The following is a 19,919-nucleotide window of genomic DNA, read 5'->3' as shown; positions in this document are numbered from 1 at the left end:
CGTACCATCGGTACATAGTCTGATTTAAGCTTCGATTTGGTCAAAACAGTTAACTTGACAGAAAAATTGCAAATTATCTGTCCTTCGAAAAGTTTTCTCTTAAAGACTTGTATTTCTCAAGATATTGGTTTTGTAAAGAAAACTTTTGCCACTTATTGGTGCAAAACGGAATTACACTAGTTCAATATATTGTGAATCTGCAAAATAATCGGTCACAATATGAGTTTTAAATGAAAAGTTGAATTTGTGGTGGAAGTTACAGTTTTCCGTATAAGACGCTAGAATCTCTATATATTTGTTAATGATTGCTTTTCGGCAGTTTTTTGGGCATATTGCAAAAGAAACTGTTCAGTCAAACGTGAGCCTGCAAAACAATCACGCAGAACATCTATTTTGGAATAAAAGTTGGGTTTGTGCTGGAAATTACAGTTTATCTCATGACGCTAAAATATAAAGTCTCAGTATGTTCGTTGATGTTTTCTTTTTGTCTGATTTGTAGCCCAAAATACAACCATACCATTCCAACTAAATTTGAATTCGCAATCATAGCTGGTCAGAATATGAGTTTTAGAAGAAAAGTTGAATTGTGGTGGAAATCACCATTTATTGCAAAAGACGCTAAATTTTAAAGTCACATTGTAATCGTAAATGTTTACTTTTGTCGCTTTTTTGCGCAGAACACAAAGTCTACAATCTGTATGCAGTCTGATTTCAGCATTTATTCGGTCAGAACGGAAAATTTAACTGAAAATCTGAAAATTGTCTGTTTTAGTTAAAAAAAATTTTCTCTAAAAGACTTCTATTTCTCGATGTAGGTGATAGAAGATACGTCTGTTTTTTCTAAGTTATTCGTACTTCCCTAATTTCCACTATCTGTTTAGCTATGAGTTTGAGTTTAGCCTGTATGAGTTTTGCCCATATATGGTCATATCTGTGAACTTGACAAATATTTCAACTTCTCTCTATCAGTAAAAAAAAAGTCTTCTCTAAAAGTCTTCTATTTCTCGAGATACAGGTGATTTAACATATGTCTGTTAATAATATGTTTTTTTTAGTTCAATAGTTTGTATCATCTGTATCCTGTATAATTTCTACATATTTAATTTGTTAATTGATTAGAGAAAGTTTTTCTCTAGCACTCTGTAAGAACACGTAAATCGATCAAGCTGAGAGAACTTCCATTGCTATCCTAAAGGTTTTGATGAGCGTAATAAAAGAAGATCAATGAAACCAAAGATCAATAAAACCAAATATTCTGCATGCTGAAATCAATCCAGACCGAAAAGGTGAACAATTCGTTTTCAAAAGATTAAATCGAATTGTGCACTTTCTTCAGGAAACCAGTTTAGCGTTAATTTCGGAAAAATGGGTGTGTGGAAAATGGCCTAAAATTTCTTGATCGGAAAGAGGAAAAGAAGACTGAGAACGACACGCAGGTAAATTTGTCCTCAAAAAAGATTCTTTCTTCTTTTTTTGGGAAAATAAATAATGCGGAAAAATTATGTATCCTCATCATCATCTTAAAAACTTGCGCTCAAAAGACTTTTTGATTAGACGGCTTTGCATTCGAAGCCGTTCTGATGAGACTATCAAGCACCCGAAAGCCCCTCCCTCTCAACGGCAATTGTGCCTTCGAAAATCCCTCTGATCAGTTCATCAACGATCCGAAGTGTTCGCTGATCGTACTTTTGTTCGCTAGAAAACGACATAGAATTGTTTCAGTACCATATGGAAGAGAACTGTGGTCAGAACATCTCCAAACCGAAGTGACCTGTGATCAAACGTAAATGCAATCGAAAGCAACCCCCTTGTCATGTTGTTCCAGACAAAAATGACCACTAATCGGACTATCTCAGACGAAAGTGACCTCTGATCATGTCAAAATCATACCATTGTCCCGACTTATCTGTGCTCCAATTTTTACGAGACTCAGAACTTTGGTCTAGAAACTCAGCGTCTGCTCTTGCGACTTGGATCTGATCAGAGGTCGCTTAAGTCCACCATAGTGACCTGAGAACAGCTCATTACTTTTTTAATCAAAAAATTGTAAAACTACTCATTACGATGCAGAGGTATACCCCAAAATTTCCGCCTTAGTAAAATTGGCTCGAAAATTAGTTACATACAATGAACGAAATTAGATTACATCCTTTGCATCTTACTTTTCGCAAAAGGGGTTCCGCCAATTTTGCGAAATAAAAGAACATTCGGTGCGAAAAGTAGATAACAAATCTTGTAGTACGTTCCGCTAAATTTAGGTCTCTATTATTCGCGCGCATTTTGAGCATACAATAAGCACTTTTATAAAGATTTAATTGAAGCTTTCAAAGCTTTAAAGTACTTTAAATACATGCAACCACAAAAACTGATTTTTTCCGAAAAATCCCTCGCATATCAAAGGCTTTGTATATCAATTTGGGACTGGCCAATTTTAATAAGTAGTAATAAATAGTAATAATAAGTAGTAATAAGTAGTAACAAAGTACTATAAGTAGTAATAAAGAAGTAATAAAGTACTACTAGTAGTAATAAGTAAGGCTTAATTAAATAAGTAGCAATTAATTCAGGCTTAATTGCGGATTATATGCGGAATCGAGCTACATTGCGTGCGAAAAATTGGTACGTAAATTGAGCGGATGCGTGATACAACTCGCGCGAAAAATAGGTTATTGAGTTTGTACTTGTATTTCGCGGCTAAAATTAGGACACTTTTGCGATTAAGGGATACGATATTCCCTTCCATTTTGCCGGTTTCTACTAAAGTAGCTATTTTCCGCAATATTGTACCACTTTCAATGTATTAACATAGTAAAAACGAACACGAGATACACACATCGGGCATATCTGCCCGTGACGATTTGGGTATACCTCTGCACTGTAATGCTACGAGGTGAGTTTGTTATCTGTTTTTCCCCATTTTTTTCTTGTTTGAACACAGAGAGGTTGACCAAAGTGGCTGAGTTTTTTCACATCCTTTTCTTCTTGACTGATCTCTTTATGACAAAAAAACTGTCATCTAACAATCTTGCACTGTAATTTTTCCATATATTTCGTCGAGAAAAGTTTTCTCTATTTTGCAAGAAAGGAGAGATCTTTTCTGTTTGTGCCCTCCATCTTAGTAGGTGCATATTATTCCCACCCCCCTCCCAAGACGAACGTGCCGTATTTTTACATATTAATTTAACACGTAATGACACGTGCTGTATGACAGGGGGTGCATAACGTACTGGAAGGCACAAACGGATTCGATCCAAAAGGCCTTACTCAAAAATCCCTCTTTTAAAAAAAACTGATTTTAATTTCTCCTACGTCCTCAAATTAGTGCTCCTATTGTTTTTTCGGCCCCCAGGCGCAACTGCTACTTTTTATAAAAGTAACGCGCTTTATGACAAAACATTTTCTTAAGGGGGGCTCAAAATTTGAGGGGTTCTAAAAAACTACCTACAGTAGCGTTACCGCTACTCTCGGTAAGTTTTTTTAATCAAATCTGACCCCAGCAATTTTATTGGCTTCTAAATTCTTAAATGGCTTCTCACCCCAGAAACTTCTGCCTTTGACTAAACTAATTCTTTTTTACTTGTATCCGTATGGTTCGCGTTTGTAAGACTGCACTTCTTTTCGCATCCATTTATGAATTGCTTCCACTTCATTCAATGACGATGGCTCGAATACGTGAACTCGGGGCCCACTGAAATGTTTAGACAGCAATAGCTTAATATTATAGAACCAAACGACGTTAACTATTCCATCTTCTCATTTTCAGCCTACCCTCCTTCAGCAAACAGTTCACGTGCAATTACACAAAATGAATAGTTTTTCATAGTAAAAAAAATCTAAGGATGTTTTTGCAATTTTTTAACAGATATTCGAAACACATAATTTGGATCTTTTCCAGTTGTGTCCACCCAGTTTAGTGTGTGCATATTATTTGCAACCCCCCCCCCCCTCCACAGACGCACGTTCAATATTTTCACATAATGATTTCCCAGGTTGAGGTCCAGACCCAATTTGAGCTATGATCAGACCCACTCGAACGCACGCGCGTGTCTTCCCAGACCTAAATTACAGGGTCTGGACAGCGGTTCGAGCGCAAAATAGTCTGGGTCATGGTCTGATTTAGGTCTGATCAGAAATAATTTTACATAATGATTTACTATGTAATGACGCGTGAACTGTAACGGAGGGTGCATAAAGTACTGGGGGGGGGGGGGGACAAATGGAAAAGATCACATCAAATTTTTCTCAAAAGGCACATAAACAAAAAACGACTGATTGACATTTCATTAAATACAGGGGTCCATGCTTATCGATCTAGTAGATTATTCGATTTGAAGCCATTAATAATATTGCTCTAGCGCAAGATTTCATCCACGTTGGGAATTTTAAACATGTGGCAGATATGACTGAAACATATTATGCAAATAATCTGCCGCTTAATTTATGTTCATTTGCTTGTTCCGTCTTTTTTACTTTAAACTTTTGTGCTTTTTGGATTAAACTTCCCCTGTTTTGTTAACTATCGGTGCTGATTTGTGAAATCGAGTGATATTTGGGGGTATTTTGGAATTATTCAATTAAAAGTGAAAGCTGCTTCCTCAGAAATTATTTATTGCTTCCCGTTCGCAAACGTGTAAAATGGGGTCTCAAATTGTGTAAATCTGATCACTATTTGCCTGTGAAATGCGAAACTATGTTTCAAGTTTCAAACGCACAATGTATTAACATACGAAAGTGAAGTCTGCTTTAAAAACATGTACATTTAATTGGAAATTTCGGTACTGGTAGACGCTCGTGATACGCTCGTGATGTTCATGTGCAGAATTTTTTGCGTTCACAAAAGTTACGTCCGCTTAACGGATTTTCCTGCATTCAGGTCCAGTAATTCAAGCTTCCACCAAAAATTTACTGTCTAACGGGTTTTCTGTTTGTTCATATCCAGCGATTAAAACTTGTTTTTGTATGTCTCCTCTTGAAAAGGATTGAAAGTTCAAGGGCTCGAGCAATTTTTTTGTTGATTCAGAATTAGTATGAATTAGTTTTTCCACTATGGGGAGTCATAAACAACAAAAAATTCCATATCGCATATCTTTAGTAATGAATTAGATATCGAGTAACGAGAAATGATTGCTTTTAGGGTCATTCTGAGTAAAAAAATTTGTTTATACGGTTCTTAAAATTTTTTCGAATGCGAAATACCTTTGAAAAACAGTCACGTTGTATAGGGTCAGAAATTTTTTGCAAGTCGAACTAAAAATTGATATGGAGTTTTGCCAGTTGGTGAAAAAAATTGAGACTCTACAGCTCTTTAATCTATTTTTAGGATCGAATCAACGGATCTGTAAATGACTGAGGCAGCATCATGACATTTTGTAGATTGCCTTGAAGAAATTTAGTTTTTTTTATATCTTTTCAAGACATTCCGCCTATCTTAGAATTAAAGTTGTGTTATTCAATCGCTTCAGGTAGTTGATCAAAAAGTTAAGCTTTGCGTAGAGTAATTCTTTTGTTTTTAAAAACTTAAACAAGAATTAGTTTTTGGTTTGGCGGCTCATCACGAAAAATCTGTTGTTTATACATAAATTGATAGTTTTGTCAGCAAATCATTTCTCAGGGGGTCAAAGATTGGTTCAAAATCAACTAAAATTGGCACTTTGCTCGTGTTTGCAGAGAGTAAAACAAATAAAATGTAATTTGCCTAGAACCTGATGGTATTTTAGACGTAAATTTGCGAATGTAGCGATTTTTGAAGTTAGTGAAAAAATCACTGGCTGGAGGATTTGCTCAACCTGATATAAGCTTAGCTAGGATTATAAACTGTGCATGTCGAAGGTTAAACAAAGAAAACTTGGTATAGCGTATATAGAAAAGTGAGTTTTTCAGATGCAATTTTGCAATTTTAGAAAATAACATATAAAAAGTAGTGCGCTTCTATTGAATTCAAGAGTTGTTCAAATAAAACAAAGCTACTACTAAAAGCACGCCGTCTCTTGGCAGTGTGAAACCAAAAAAATTTTAATAATGATTGCCCAGAAAAAATTTAGTTTTTGAGACATAGTTTTGCGAACCTGACGAATAATATATATTGCAAAAATTAGTGCTTTCTCGTGGGCTAGAGATTTGTTCAAAGTAAACATAAATTAGCAGGAAGAATACCCTGTGTAGGTAAAATGTACAACAAAAAGAATTTTTTGTATAGCGTACTAATTAAAAAGAAGTTTTTTGAACGCATTTTTTCAAGAACAACAAAAAAAAACAAACAGGTTGAGAAAAACAGTTTAGTGCGTCAAGAAAAAAAAATAAACCCTCCATAAAAAATTTCTCTAGCGCAAAATTTCGTTTTAAATCCTTTATTGAGGTCACAACAGCATGATTCATGGAGATATATCGGGAACTTCCTCGCAATTCATAGCTGATAAAATGTGACAAAACACAGCAAAAACTGAAAATTCATCAAGTGTTATTTTCTCAAAAAAACATATAAACCAGGCTGGAGTCCCAAACGTCAGCAAGTATGCCCAGAGCGTCCAAGTTGGGAAGCATCTATGTCCAGACCGTTCAACCAAGAAAGCTATTATGTCCAGATTTTTGTGCGTTCATTGCAATTTCGTTTGTTCTTGGTCACCAGACTTTTTGCGTTTTTTTTCAGATTTTCCCGCAGTCACCAAACATTCGTGCAGTATCTAGCCGTTTGTACGCTCATCATTTTTTTGGATCTAACAGACATTTTCCGTCTATCGATACGAGCGTCTATCCGTACCGAAAAAAATCTACTTCCAAAAAATTTTGCAGGTGATTACAGGAGTCGCCTTCTTTTAATGTAAAAAAATGCACCTAAATTTTGCGAAAGTGATTTTTTACAAGGCAATCAAGAGCCTTAACAATCAAAATAGGATAAATTAAATGTGAAAACTAGTTACGCTTGTCTGCAAGGACTTTTGCTAAATTTTTTCAACCTATTTGAAGGGAAGCGACTATAAGACATTTAAGATAAGCGCTAGAAAAATTATGGAAAGGGTTTTTTGTAGAACGTGAACTTTATACTGGAATTCACATTATGGTACACACTTTTTCGACATTGGAAGTGTTTTCTTTGTTTTACGGTATCTACTTTCTTGAGATCTTACTTTTTTCCTCGGTAAAAACAACAGATTGGACATATAGTTCTTTAATATGAGTTAACAGTTTTTTCAAAAAGGGAGATTATTGTGCAGTTAATATGCCGCTTAATTTGTGTTCCTGTGTTTGTTCCCGTTTTTCTTATCTTAAGTCAAATTTTTTTTATGTGCCGGCTTCATGCTCTTTTTCCATGCTCTGTTTTTCGATTTTCTAAACAGGCGGAGGTATTATTAAAACATTTTAAAACAATTAAAACAGCAATGAGGGATATTGTCCAAATAATCTGCCGCTTAATTTGTGTTCCTTTGTTTGTTCCTGTCTTTCTTATCTTATTTCAAATTTTCAATTTTACAATTTGCTGGTTTCATGCTTTTTTTGCAAGCTCTATTTCTCGATTCTTTAAATGGGCGGCAGGTACGACCAAAACACTTTCTTCAACGTTCAAAACTGCAACAAGGGATTTTTGCGCAAATAATCTGGCGCTTAGTTTATTTTTCTTTGACTTTTCCGTCTTTCTTATCTTAAATTTGTATGCTTTGTGGATTATGCTTCCCCTGTTTCGTTTACTATTTGTGCTGATTTGTGAAATCTAGTAATGATTGGTGTATTTTAGACCTATTCACTTAAACGTGAAAGCTGCTTCTTTTGAAAGTAATTATTGCTTCCCGTTCGTTAAGGTGCAAAATGCTGTCCCAAATTGTGTAAATCTGATTACAAGAAGTTTTGCGGTTAGCGGTTCAGTTGAACATATTTTGCGGTGAAAAGCAATCCACACATCTGAACTTCCACTTTAAAAGTGAAAAACACTGATTGGAATTTCCATATAGAGTACTCTTTTTCGTCTGTGTGATGCGAAAAAATGTTTCATGTTTCAAACGCACATGGTAATAATATACAAAAATTCACTCTGCTAACAAAATATAAAAAATTAATTCCTAAGAATGCTAGTGTTACACGCTTGTGTGATGAGTATGAGACGCCACAGTTTTTCTAATTAAGTTTTTAAACAAAAGAATTATAATATCTGTATATGACTGAAACAGCAATATTACAATTTGTGGAGTGCCTTCAAGAAAATTGCGTTTTTTTTTGGTACTTTTAGGACATGCCGCTTATGTCCTCTCTTGGAATTTAAAATATGTAATTCAACCGCTTCACAGTTATTCAAAGCGAACCACCTATTATATGATAACTTTTCAATGCAAGTGGGAAAGGAAAACAAGCAATAATTGATTTTTGTGTAGTTCGTATAATTATTCTTTTTGGAATATTAGATTTTCATCGAGTCAAGGAAAATTTTCAGTTAAACCAAAAATGCGTACTTTTGGCGTACCAAAATTGAAGTAATTCTTTCACTTAAAAATTTTTCTTATATTATTTTGTTTTAATTTTTAGTTTGGCGGATCCTGAAGAAAATTCAGCTTAAAAAAGTTCAGTATTTTCGAGGCAATTTTTTGAAAACAGCAAATAACAAATTTTAAATGTGCATGATTTTCACCTGCTCAAGCAGTAGTTCGACTTGAACTAAATTGGTCATGGAGTGTACCCTTTGTGAACAGATTGAAAAAAATTGGTGTAGTTTGCGTGGAAAAATGTTAGCTCTCCCTACAGTTTTTTGAAAACTTAGCAAAGAAAATATTTGAAAGGTGTTGGATATTAATCGTCTAAAGATCTTGACTAATTTGAAGCAAAGTTGGAATGAGGTAAACTATGTGTAACAAATGAAAGAATTGTATAACTTGTTTGAATCACAAAAAAGCTATCCATTTTGGACGTAATTTTGCAAGATTTGGAAAAAAATATATAAAAAGAGTGAATTTCCGTAGATCAAAAAGTTGTTCAAGGTAAGCCAAACTTTGTATGGAATTACCCTCGGTTTGTTTAGACTCTTGGTGGAGCTTCTTCGGAAAAGAATTTGTTATTTCCGATATCATAAACTTTCAAATGACTTGTCTTCAAGATAGTTATAGTCATTTTAGAAGAGTAACGTAGCATTTGTTTGATCGTTATTTCGCTCCTAAACTCAAACTTTGTAAAAAAATACTCGCTTATAAAACTTTTGGGTGAAATGGAAAATGGAACAAAAAAAGAAAAGGCGAACCTCTTGACGTTTTTTTTTTTCAAATTTATATTTTTACTCCAAATTATTTCGTCTAAAAATTACAAAACTCTAAGTTTTATTTTTAAATTGTATAATTCTACCTACTCGAGGTAGAAAATTTGAAAATAAAAATGCAAAATTAAATTTGTTTGTAATTAAAACTGCAAGCATAGAGATATTTAAAAAGGGCTCCGTAGCTCAAATTATCGCTCAGCTGATTTACTTCTCTCTTATGTACATCGAACCCCAAGTAAAGTTTATTTGCTCCACTCGAAGAGTGCCAAAAATCACTCATTTTGGACCGTGGGTTAGAAACATGGTCATTTCCAAAGCCAGTCTTCCAAACTTTTGCTCACGACAATAGCTTTATTTCTCTTGATTTCAAAACAACTTTAATTTGTACAGTCTCGAAACCTTTAACTTGACTTTAGGCTGATCTCTGGTGGTCCAACGAACGATCCCACTGCCAGATCCACTGCAGATTTCGTACTCTTAGTTTTTTATTGTCGATATCTTCTATGATTATTGCACTTCAATTGAATTGGAACTTGTTTTTGAGTACAAAGTGTCGTTGTCTCTTTACAGAAATGTATTAGTAGTTGCGCATGTGGTGTCCAGCGATGGAATGTATCAAATTTGTTCATATAAGCGCGGATTGGAGTAGAGGGATATAACTAGCACGGCAAAATGCGTAGAAACACACCACTGGCAAAAAAATTAGAGACCTTGCCGCACACCCAGCAGCCTCTGCAGTCGCTTACCAGCGAAAAAAGGTTTCACTGGGGAAACAGAAGCCACAGGACACACTGCAAGACTGCTTTTGGATCCTACAGCGACAATAAAAGATGATTTCAAATCTGGACAGATGTCTGAAAGTAACCCTGAGGATGATGCAAATGGACAAAATCTGCATGGCGATAAGTTTGTTTGCCAAGGGGGGGGGGGAGATAAAAATATACGGCTCAATAGCTTGGGAGATTTTTGAGAGACGGCAGAAGGGGATAGAAGAGCTTATTTGAAAAATATCGTCATTTCGAATTGGATTTGGCAATTTCTATTAAAATAATCAATCATCAAGCCAATTGGCACTCCAATTGGTTTTTATTATAGTTCTTGTTGCTGCCATTAGTTGATTCAGTACTCAGAGTCGTATGTGATCTTGTTAGTAATTTTGATAACTTTTGATTATTTGATGTTTCGGTCTTCTTCTGTAAGATACACTTTAAATACACACTTCAGGCAAACGTCGGATTCGCTTTTAGAAAGCATGTTTTGTTATCAAAATACCACGCGCGCCAGGAGGCCTAATAGATGTATACTATGCCCGGGGCCGGAAAAAGATAGATCAACGTTCAGCTGTTGGAAGTCACAAGATATGCTTAACAGTGTTTTCAAGCCTAATTTGAAGTTTACAATGTTTTCTACCTATAATTCACATAATCTGTGTTTTGATGATTCTGCAGGTCTTACCCTAGATGTTACTCCAGCCAAAGAACTGCCCAGATTGAACAAAATGTAGAATGGAGTATACCTGGTGTATAAAGAGTTTAAGGCGAACAGAGTTTTCAATATAGCTTCTCTTGAAAAAAATATCATTTTGGTCGAAACTTTGCGATACTTGTTATGTGGTAGGACGACTGATTTTATTGTTAAGGAGAGAAGTTGGTCTTTTGTACAAAAGATTTTGATTATCTTAATAAAGTTTTGAATTTGTATATTTTCATCGTATCAAGAAAAAACTAGAATGAAGTGTGCCCTGTGTATGTAGAGGGTAAAACAAAATGGTATACCAAAATGAGGCATTTTCACCTGGCTAAGGAATTGTTGAAATCGGACCAAACTAAAAATGCAGTATAATAATAAATTGTTCTCAGATACTGTAAATACAATTTTTGTATCTAAATGTATCTGAAAGGACACCAATAAGGCATTAAGCCTGTCAAGTGGTGCCTAATAGCAAATTGTTTCTTTATGGGTTGTACGATTCTCTTTACCTCCAACACCCATCCCCCGAACTAAATCAAAAGTTAAAAACTGAACAGGAAAAAACACAATTCATCTTTGATTTTAATACAGAAACAAAAAAAAAACACCAAAAGAGCGAAGTCTTACCAAAAAGCCTTTATGAGTTCCTCATTGTCACAAATGTAATTATCTTTCAGATCATGAAGTAAATGCGGCAGTTGTTTGGATTTACACTGAACAATTTATAAGACAATGCTGACATCCCATTTCACTAAAACATTAAACAGTTTGCGTAAGCGCCACTTAAGAATTTTGCTTTCTTGCTTAGTGCCTTTTGACCGATTTTGAATTGTTTTGATTCTTTTTGAATCATTAGTAATAACTTCTGTTTCATCTTTGGAAATGACATCATTTAACTCTGTGTTATGTTCATTTCTTATAATTTTACTCAGACACTTCATCAGTTCATAAACATGCAGTTCACGTATTAATAGTAAACGATGCTTTTTTCTTATGTTGTTAATTGAACTAAACTTTTTAACACCAAAGAGTATTCTCCACACCAGTATTTGTATTTTTTCAAGCGCCAAGATATCTGTTTTATTAGCAGAGCCATGAATCAGAACTCCATATTGGACAACAGGTTGTATGTAGATCTTGTATAAATGCAGCATTCGTTTTTGACTTACGAACTGTCTGAAATATCGTAGCGGTTAAATGTTACCACAAATTTTTTTTGAACGAACTTAACATGTTCTTTAAAAGTTAGGTTCAAATCAATATGTAATCCCAAATACTTGACACATTGTGCATAGGCAATAGTCACACCATTGAAAGAAAAGTTGGCCCCATTAGTTAGCAATGGAGAGCTCGGGGTCAACAAGTACGTTTTTTGTTGATTTAACGTTAGTTTATTTTCACCAAGCCACTTCTCAATTTTGGTTGGATCTTGTTGTACGCAATCAATGTTTTTGTTATCGTAACTACAATGCAAACAGTTGTCATCAGCAAAAAGAGTGACCTTAAGAGTATGGCAGACTTTCGGCATGTCATTTATATACAAAAGGAACAAAATGGGTCCTAAAAGTGAGCCTTGTGGAACCCCACAGTTTATTGCTAAAACTCTAGACCTTAGGCTGTTGTTTAGTACAAACTGCTTTCGGTCAGTAAGGTAGGAAGTAATTAATTCTAGAACATGGCCTCTAGGACCATGAAGTTCACACTTTTTCAACAACAGGTTGTGATCTATGGTATCAAAGGCCTTTTTTAGATCCAAAAATGCGCAACAGCTTTTTGTACTAGTGATTTTGTCTGAGCTTAAGCTATCTATCACAATTGCTATAGCGTCCAATGTATTTCTTTTATTGCGAAAGCCAAACTGTTTATCTGTAAAGACGCTGTTTTTGTCCAGAAAGTCTACTATTCTCGACTTGAGAATTTTTTCAAAAATTTTCCTACAGTAGGTAATAAGGAAATAGTTCTGTAATTAGAACAAACGCTCTTGTCTCCGGAACTGTGTATAGGAACAACTTTGGCTGTTTTCAAACAGTTTGTGTAAATGCCGTCTGCAATTGATCGTTTTAATAAGTCAGTCAAAAGCTGTGCTAGGTGCATTTTACTGCTTCAAGGAATTTGTTGCTGATTCCATAATGGTCCTCAGAGATTTTGTTTGATAATTTATCTATAAAAAACTCTATTTCCTTTTCATTATTGCCAAGAAGTAACATAGTTGCTGATACTTTGTCAATAAGGGAGAAATTTGGACTAGAGTCAAACTTACTGTTTAAGTCAGATCCTATTGTGCTGAAGAAAGTAATGAACAATTTGGGCTAAGGTCATTATCATTGAGACTTGCAGCTGTGGTTTTCATGTTTTTCATTGTTTTGTAAAAGTTTTTATTCCCTTGTTCTTCCTTGCAGGAGAGATGTACATCAAAGTACTTTCTTTTAGACTGTCTTAAAACTGCTTTGGCTTTGTTTTGCTGCTGCTTGAACTTTAACCATTTTTCTTGTGTTTTACAGTGAATGTATTCCTGATATAGCTTTTTCTTGCGCTGACATTTTTTAACCTTATTATCCACCCAACATTCTTCGGTCTCTTAGTAGACTTTTTTGTTTCTTTCGGAACATTTTTGTTCAAAACTTGAGCAAGAATCTCAAAAAACTTTGTGAACGCTACCTCACTTGTTCCATACGTAAAAATTTTAGCATTCTTTACTAATTCATATTGTAAAACAAAGTTCATATTTAATAGTGTTTGTTCATTTTTTAGTTTTTTCCAACACCTATAGCTGCATTTTTCTTTATAATCAATGCAAATCTCAATCTGTGTATCACCAAGTACAGTGAAATGATCTGTTATAGCCGTTTCTACAATGGACACTGTTACGTCATGATTAGCAAAGCAAAGGTTATTGAATGCCTCCGCCTCTACATGTTTTGGTTATTGATTCCGAGTTCATACTTTCTAACTCAAAGAGTCCTAATGTGCCTTTAAGCAATTCGGATGCACTACTGCTACGAAGCAAGTCTATATTGAAGTCCCCACAAACCAAGTGTTTCTGACCCAAGGGTATGTTTAAGTTGAGTATGTATTCTGTCAGCTGGTTTAACAGAAAACCACATTTTGTAGAAGGCGGTTTGTACACAACTGTTAAAAATGTAAACGGATGTAAAAAAAATTGCAAGAATCTGCAATTCATTCAGCTCAAGCTTTGCAACAATTTTATAGGCAAGATTTTTCCTAGCATAAAATGCAACACCTCCACCTCTTTTCTCCCTGTTAGCGACTACCAAATTTTGATAATTTTTTAAAGAAAAATAATCATGAGGTGGCTTTTTGAAAGCCAAGTTTCAGTAAGTGCTATTACTTCGGGTTCTGATGTCTCGGCTAGGAAAGTTTCAAGTTCAGAAAATATCGTAGTAATCGATCGAAAATTCTGCAGAAGTAATCGCATTAGTATACTGATTGCGTTGCAACCTCATTCATCTGGTCTTAAGAACACACGCAATGAGAAAAACAGCTAAAAAAAATGCAAGTTCTTGAATATTTGTTGTCACCACGTTTTTCCTCCGCTTTTTGGAGTTATTACGCAGCTTTCACGATGTGCTAATTTGGAAGGTTATTGTAAATGGTATAATTATGTACAGAATCTAAAAATGTCCGCGGAAATCCCAGACACTCAGTTTCTTACCCTTATGCATAAGCAGTTGCGAGAATCACAACCACTTTTATTTTTTAAACCTAGTAAGAGTCCGCGAAAATCACAGACACTAGGTTACTGAAGCTTCTGACTAAGCAGTCGCGGAAATCACAACTACTTAAATAAAAATCTACTAAGAATCCGCGGAAAGTATCTCGAAAGTGTATAAAGGTTAAATACAAAAACGAATTTCCGGTATAGCTTTTCCAGAAAAAAAGTAAGCGTTCCAGACGTACTTTTGCAAGTTTCGTGAAAAAACATATTTCAGAAGTAGTTGATTTTCAGCGCTTCAAGGGTTTGCTCGAAAGGAATAAAATTAGTATAGAGTGTACCCTGTTTGTTTCGAGTGTAAATCAAAAAGGGTTTTGCAAAGCTTCTCTAGAAAAAAAAGATAGGTTTAAGACGTAAATTTGTGCAGTTAACGAATAAATTAATTGAAGAATAGTGCATATTAAAAGGTTGATCCAGTTGGAGTTGTTCCAGCTGGACCAATGTCAATATTGATTACACCCTGATCATGTAGAATATAAAATTGAAAGGTTTTTTGGTACAGCTCGTCCAAGTAGTAATGAAAAACTTTGACTTTGTTTTCCGAATTTTTTTGTCACAGTTTTTTAAATAAATAGTGCAATTACATCATGTCAAGGACTTTGGCATAACAGACCAAACTTGGTATGTATTATACTTGGTGTAGTTTGTGCTAAACAAAGGGTTTTTTGAAAAAACATGTCTGAAAAACCCTTTGTTCAACTTGGATCAAAAATTGCATAGAGTATACCTTTTGTACGTACAGTTTAAAACAATATTATTTTTTGGTTCAGTCTGTCTAGAAAATTTTTCTAAGATGCAATTTAGCAAACTCAGTGAATAATTGAAAAAAGAATAGGGTGTCCATTCGGTCAAAGGGTTGTTGAAATTGAAGAGAACATGATATGGAGTGTGACCTGTGTATTCATAGTATTACCTGTCAAAAAAAATTGGAATTTTGGGGCGGAATCTTGGATTTAGCGAAGAACAAACTTCAAAAAGAGGTGAATTTTTATCGGTTGCAGGATTTGGTCAGATGGAATCAAAATTGGTATGGCGTAATTCCATTGTATGTATATTAAAAACAAAAAAATTCAAAAAAGCAGTTGGTCAAATAAAACAAAACATGTTGATGATTTTAACGCGTGTATGTACAGTTTAAAAAACTTTTGGTGTAGCTTGTATAGAAAAAAGTTTTTTTTTAAGAAAGCAAATTAGTTTTTCGAGTTCAGCGAATAACAAATTTTAAACAGAGTGCATCACCATTGACTTATGTAGTTGGTTGTATTGAGCCTGTTTGGGGTTTTGGTTTTACCATTGTATGTAAAAATTGAAACCAAAAATGTTTTAGCACAGTCTGTCAAAAATAGTTTTATGGAGCGTAATTTTGCAATTTATGCGATCAACATATTTTAAAAATAGTGGAGTATCATGGGATCAAGGTTTTGTATGTGCTAAACTTTAGCCTAGTTTAGCATTGAAGTAAAGCTCACTTGTCTCTGTAGAAGTTAGTGATAGGAACATGTAGTATTCTTGTGGCTCGAGAGAACATAGTCAGAACTTCAAAATGAAATTAGCAGAGTACCTTGATCTGGCATCAAAACGCGCCCTTTTGAAGTTTTGAAGGGCTCGAATTGTAAATTCTGCTACAGTTTATAGGAAATTTTTTCAATCCAGAAGTTGTTAGCTCTGTAAAGGCCTCGATATAAAAGGTTGCTGGTGCATTAGTAGGCCAAATTCCGCCTGAAAAGATAACTATGTGATATAACTAGGATATACCTTTTTGAAAAAGACATCTGCAATGGGCTCAAGTCTTATTCAAAATAGGCCAAGCTTGGTACCGAAGGTGCAAAGCTGGAGTGAGGCTTATATAAAAAAAATTGACTAGATGGAGCTGTAGGATTCGTTTTATGAGATGATTAATTTAAATTTTTTTAAAAACGTATTTCTAATTTTTTTAAATTAAAAGATGCGGCACACCAAAATTGTCTTTTTTGAATGTGTTAAAGAATCTTACAAATTGTCACGCTTTATCACGCTTAAGACTGACCGATAACGACAAGCAGCGGACGACAATTTGGGGTAAAATTTGTGATCTGAGAGCGCAAATTGAGCAGTCAAATAAAAGAATTGCCAGGCTTAAGAAAACAAACATTGGAGATGTATACTTAACTTTTGTTCAGCTCTGGCTTTGCATTCAAAAGATGAGGGACAGTATGCCAAATGGTGCTTGAGCAGCCCTTCAAATCTCTTCTAGATTGTACGTTTTTCAGAAAGATATACCTAACTGTTGTAAATTTTAATTGTACTTGTTTTCCATAATATCCACATTGTTTTTTTCTTTAGATCTGTTAAAAGTTTAGCGGGATAATTTGTGCCATTTTTATTTGACCTTAATTCCGACTGAAACCTCTACTGACTTCAAGTTCTCTTTATCGTTTTTGATTTCCGTTTCAGGCATTCAGAATGGATTCTAAGTAATATTGGCTAGTCAAGACCATTGAAAGTTGTCGTCCATATCATTGACCCTTATTTGCAAGCTTGGTGACATTTGATTCAATCGAATAAGTTAAAGCAAACCACAGGTACAGAAACAAGGTTTTTCATAAACAAAAGATGGCGTACTCAAAACTTTATCAAACAGTGCTTCCGAATCTATGAAACACATCTTTGAGAATCAGAGAAGAAACACATCTTGACGCTTGAGCACCATAGTGTGATGCCAGTTAGAAGATGGTTGCCGAAAGAAGGAATGTGACTGTCATGCTATACCGTAATTTGCCAGAGGGTGAAATTGTTTAGTTACGTTAGTTTCCATTAAAATTTTCTTGATCATTTTCGTCTAAATTAACTGATATCGATTTGATAATTTAGTGATATCGGTTTGATATTGGTGTGAGTTTTTCTAATTCTTAGTTTTTTAGTTTTGTCCCCATCAAAAGAAGTTTTTGGAGTTTCTGTTGCAAGTCAAACAGAGGATGCATGAGTTGGTGACATATCTAGAGAGCTCGACAATTCAGTCGACTGAATAGTTGAACAACATCAAACGGAAGGTCAATGTGATTTCCAGTTTTGTCATAAAGTTGCTCCCTTGTGTTTCAGAAAAGGTCAAATTTTTAGCAGGTATGTGATCTAGTGACGGTTTTCAGGAATGAAAGCTTGGTGAAAAAGTAGGAATTGCTAGCGGCTATACTCGTCCAACTAAATAAGACAAAATCGCCAGACCAATGTGACCTGAATAACAACAACCCCGAGCACATTTAAAGTAACCAAATGTCTTCGGGGTTGGATTAGTGCTATACAAGGATATGAGGAAATGACAGTCTGGCATAAAACCAATAATCTTGCCCTAAAAAACATGTCAGGGGCAAAGTGTGGGCATCAAAAGAATCAATGCTCACAATTTCTTTAAGTAATCTCAGGAAAAAGTCGATGCAACATTTGAGAGCTTTTTGTTAGATGTGTTGGATGTACCTTTTTAAATGGTCATTTCCGGAGCAGTGCAGAGAGAATTACCGATTGCCAGTTTTGTCGACACAAAATCTCACTGGAAAATCCCGGAAGAAAGCGGAGTTAGAGGTAAAACTGGGACCTATTATTTGACTAATTATGGTGAAGATACCAAAGCGTTGAAGAAAGAGCTTTCAAATAACAAAAAAAAATCAACTGTGTTATAAATCAATTATATGACGATCACGCTAAGGAAAAATTATTTAAGTTTAACGGTTTTAACTATAATCTATTGTAGCTCAACAGTATTCAATATTTGTTGCCAGCGTTTGGATAATTTTTTATGGACTTATTGTCATTTTTCCTGTTGTTAGAAAAAGAAATTGCTGTGAAACAAAATGGGTTTAAGATTCTAATCACGAGCCAGTAGTTGTTATCGCGGAGGATTTAGTTTCGTTCACTTAAAATTTTCGAAAATGGAATACCAAGAAGACGTCACTTCTTTTTTTCAATTGGTGTTATTAAAATTTTAAAAATTAAAAATTTATTGAGCGAGCTAAGTTGTTTTGTCTCGTGAAGATTTTTGGAACTTTCATCTTCAAACTAAAGTCCTGAAACGCAGATTAAGGACTTTGAAGTTAAAACAGATGAGGAATTACAATTTGAGAGTATCCGTTATGATAAGTATCCGTTATCAGTATCGATTACTTTTCTACGTCGCTTAATATAAAGGGTCGACATAAAGGAAACCTGATGAAGCTTAAATTGCACTAAAATAGCCAGGACAATGCAATTTTATGGAACACAACCGTTGCACTCATCAAAGGTTTCATTTGGTCCTGCTCTAACAGACGAAGAAAGATTGCACAGGAAAACTGACTGCTGAAAAGGTGAAGCACGGTTTGGGACCAACTTGTTTCAGTTGGGCTACTCCAAAAATTTTGCCAAATACAAAACAGGCTGATGATTTATTAGTTTACTTTTTACCGGAATCCACGAGTTTCTTCCTCGCAATATTCACCAATGAATATTTGCAAGCGCCTCAAATTTCCCACAATATAAGGCGACTGAAGTTTTACTGTTGAAGCGGCAATTTCAGCCGGAGAATAGTGATACACCGCCGAGACTTATGTTCCAGGATAAAACCGTGTTGTAGAAAAGTTCGGTCGAAAAAATCTCGTACAATAAAAATGTTTGTGCTCTTTGCAAAATTCAGATCCTCTCTCTCTCTCTCTCTCGTAGTTTTCAAGAATTGCCTTTTTCTTCGGGTATTAACAACAACTGCGAAGAGTTAGAGGAATTTATGGAAGGGCCCAAAATGTCAAGCAACAGGTTCAACAAAAAGAGAAAGCAATAATCGATATGAGGAAAGACAATAAAGGCAATAAAAGCAATAATATAACGAGATTTGAACAAAATGGTATTTTGCTTCCGGGATCTCTTAGGGTGAGCTCACATTACACCAAATTTATATGTAAAAATACAAGATAAGAAACATAACCGAAATTTGGCCACGGGAAGATGGTGAGTTGGCAGCTTCTAGTTACTTATTGATTTTTGTGTGATTATTGTGGGTTTGGTGGAGCTTCGAATATTAATAAGGAAAGGCCACGAACACCAATTGATTGTAACACTCGGAGACAATTTGGGTTGAGAATAACATTTTTATTGCAAAGAGTGGCTATAAGTAATAGGAAGCAACGCTCGCGAGATAGTGTGTTGAAAGTTTTAATCCTAAAATAACATCAGAAAAGTGTAACTTATTGCATATCATCTATTGGGAGATCAATAAGGAGATCTATGATAATTCTGGTAGAGCCAAAATACGAGCGCGGGTGGGCTGCCAGAAAGCTGAAAAATGACTGTCGTCAAAACCTTTAGAAAAAATATCTTTTGCTACAAAAAACACACTATTATTGAGTCCTGATATTGCAACAGAGTTCATAGTTTGGAAAATTTGGTTCTAGAAACCTATGAACGGCCGAATATTTTCTAAATTATTTTGAAAACACATTTCAAAGGACGCTATAACTTATGATTTTAATGCAAACAAATGTC

At 34.9% G+C, this 19,919-nt stretch overlaps 1 protein-coding gene across 1 annotated transcript in view; it reads right to left on the bottom strand.

Moving 5' to 3' along the window:
- LOC142348013 (uncharacterized) overlaps nt 1-19,919 on the bottom strand; it is a 104,396-nt gene that overhangs the window by 35,933 nt on the left and 48,544 nt on the right. Inside the window, exon 3 of the mRNA XM_075399180.1 lies at nt 3,578-3,688. Within this exon, the coding sequence (XP_075255295.1) occupies nt 3,578-3,688 (111 nt within the window). The remainder of the gene's footprint in view (nt 1-3,577; nt 3,689-19,919) is intronic.

The sequence above is a fragment of the Convolutriloba macropyga genome, chromosome 10 (genome assembly GCF_964194025.1).
Source record: "Convolutriloba macropyga chromosome 10, txConMacr16.3, whole genome shotgun sequence".
Classification (NCBI taxonomy): Eukaryota; Metazoa; Xenacoelomorpha; order Acoela; family Convolutidae; genus Convolutriloba; species Convolutriloba macropyga.
The sequence above is the reverse complement of the archived record's forward strand: the minus strand, read 5'-3'. Positions and strand labels throughout refer to the sequence as shown.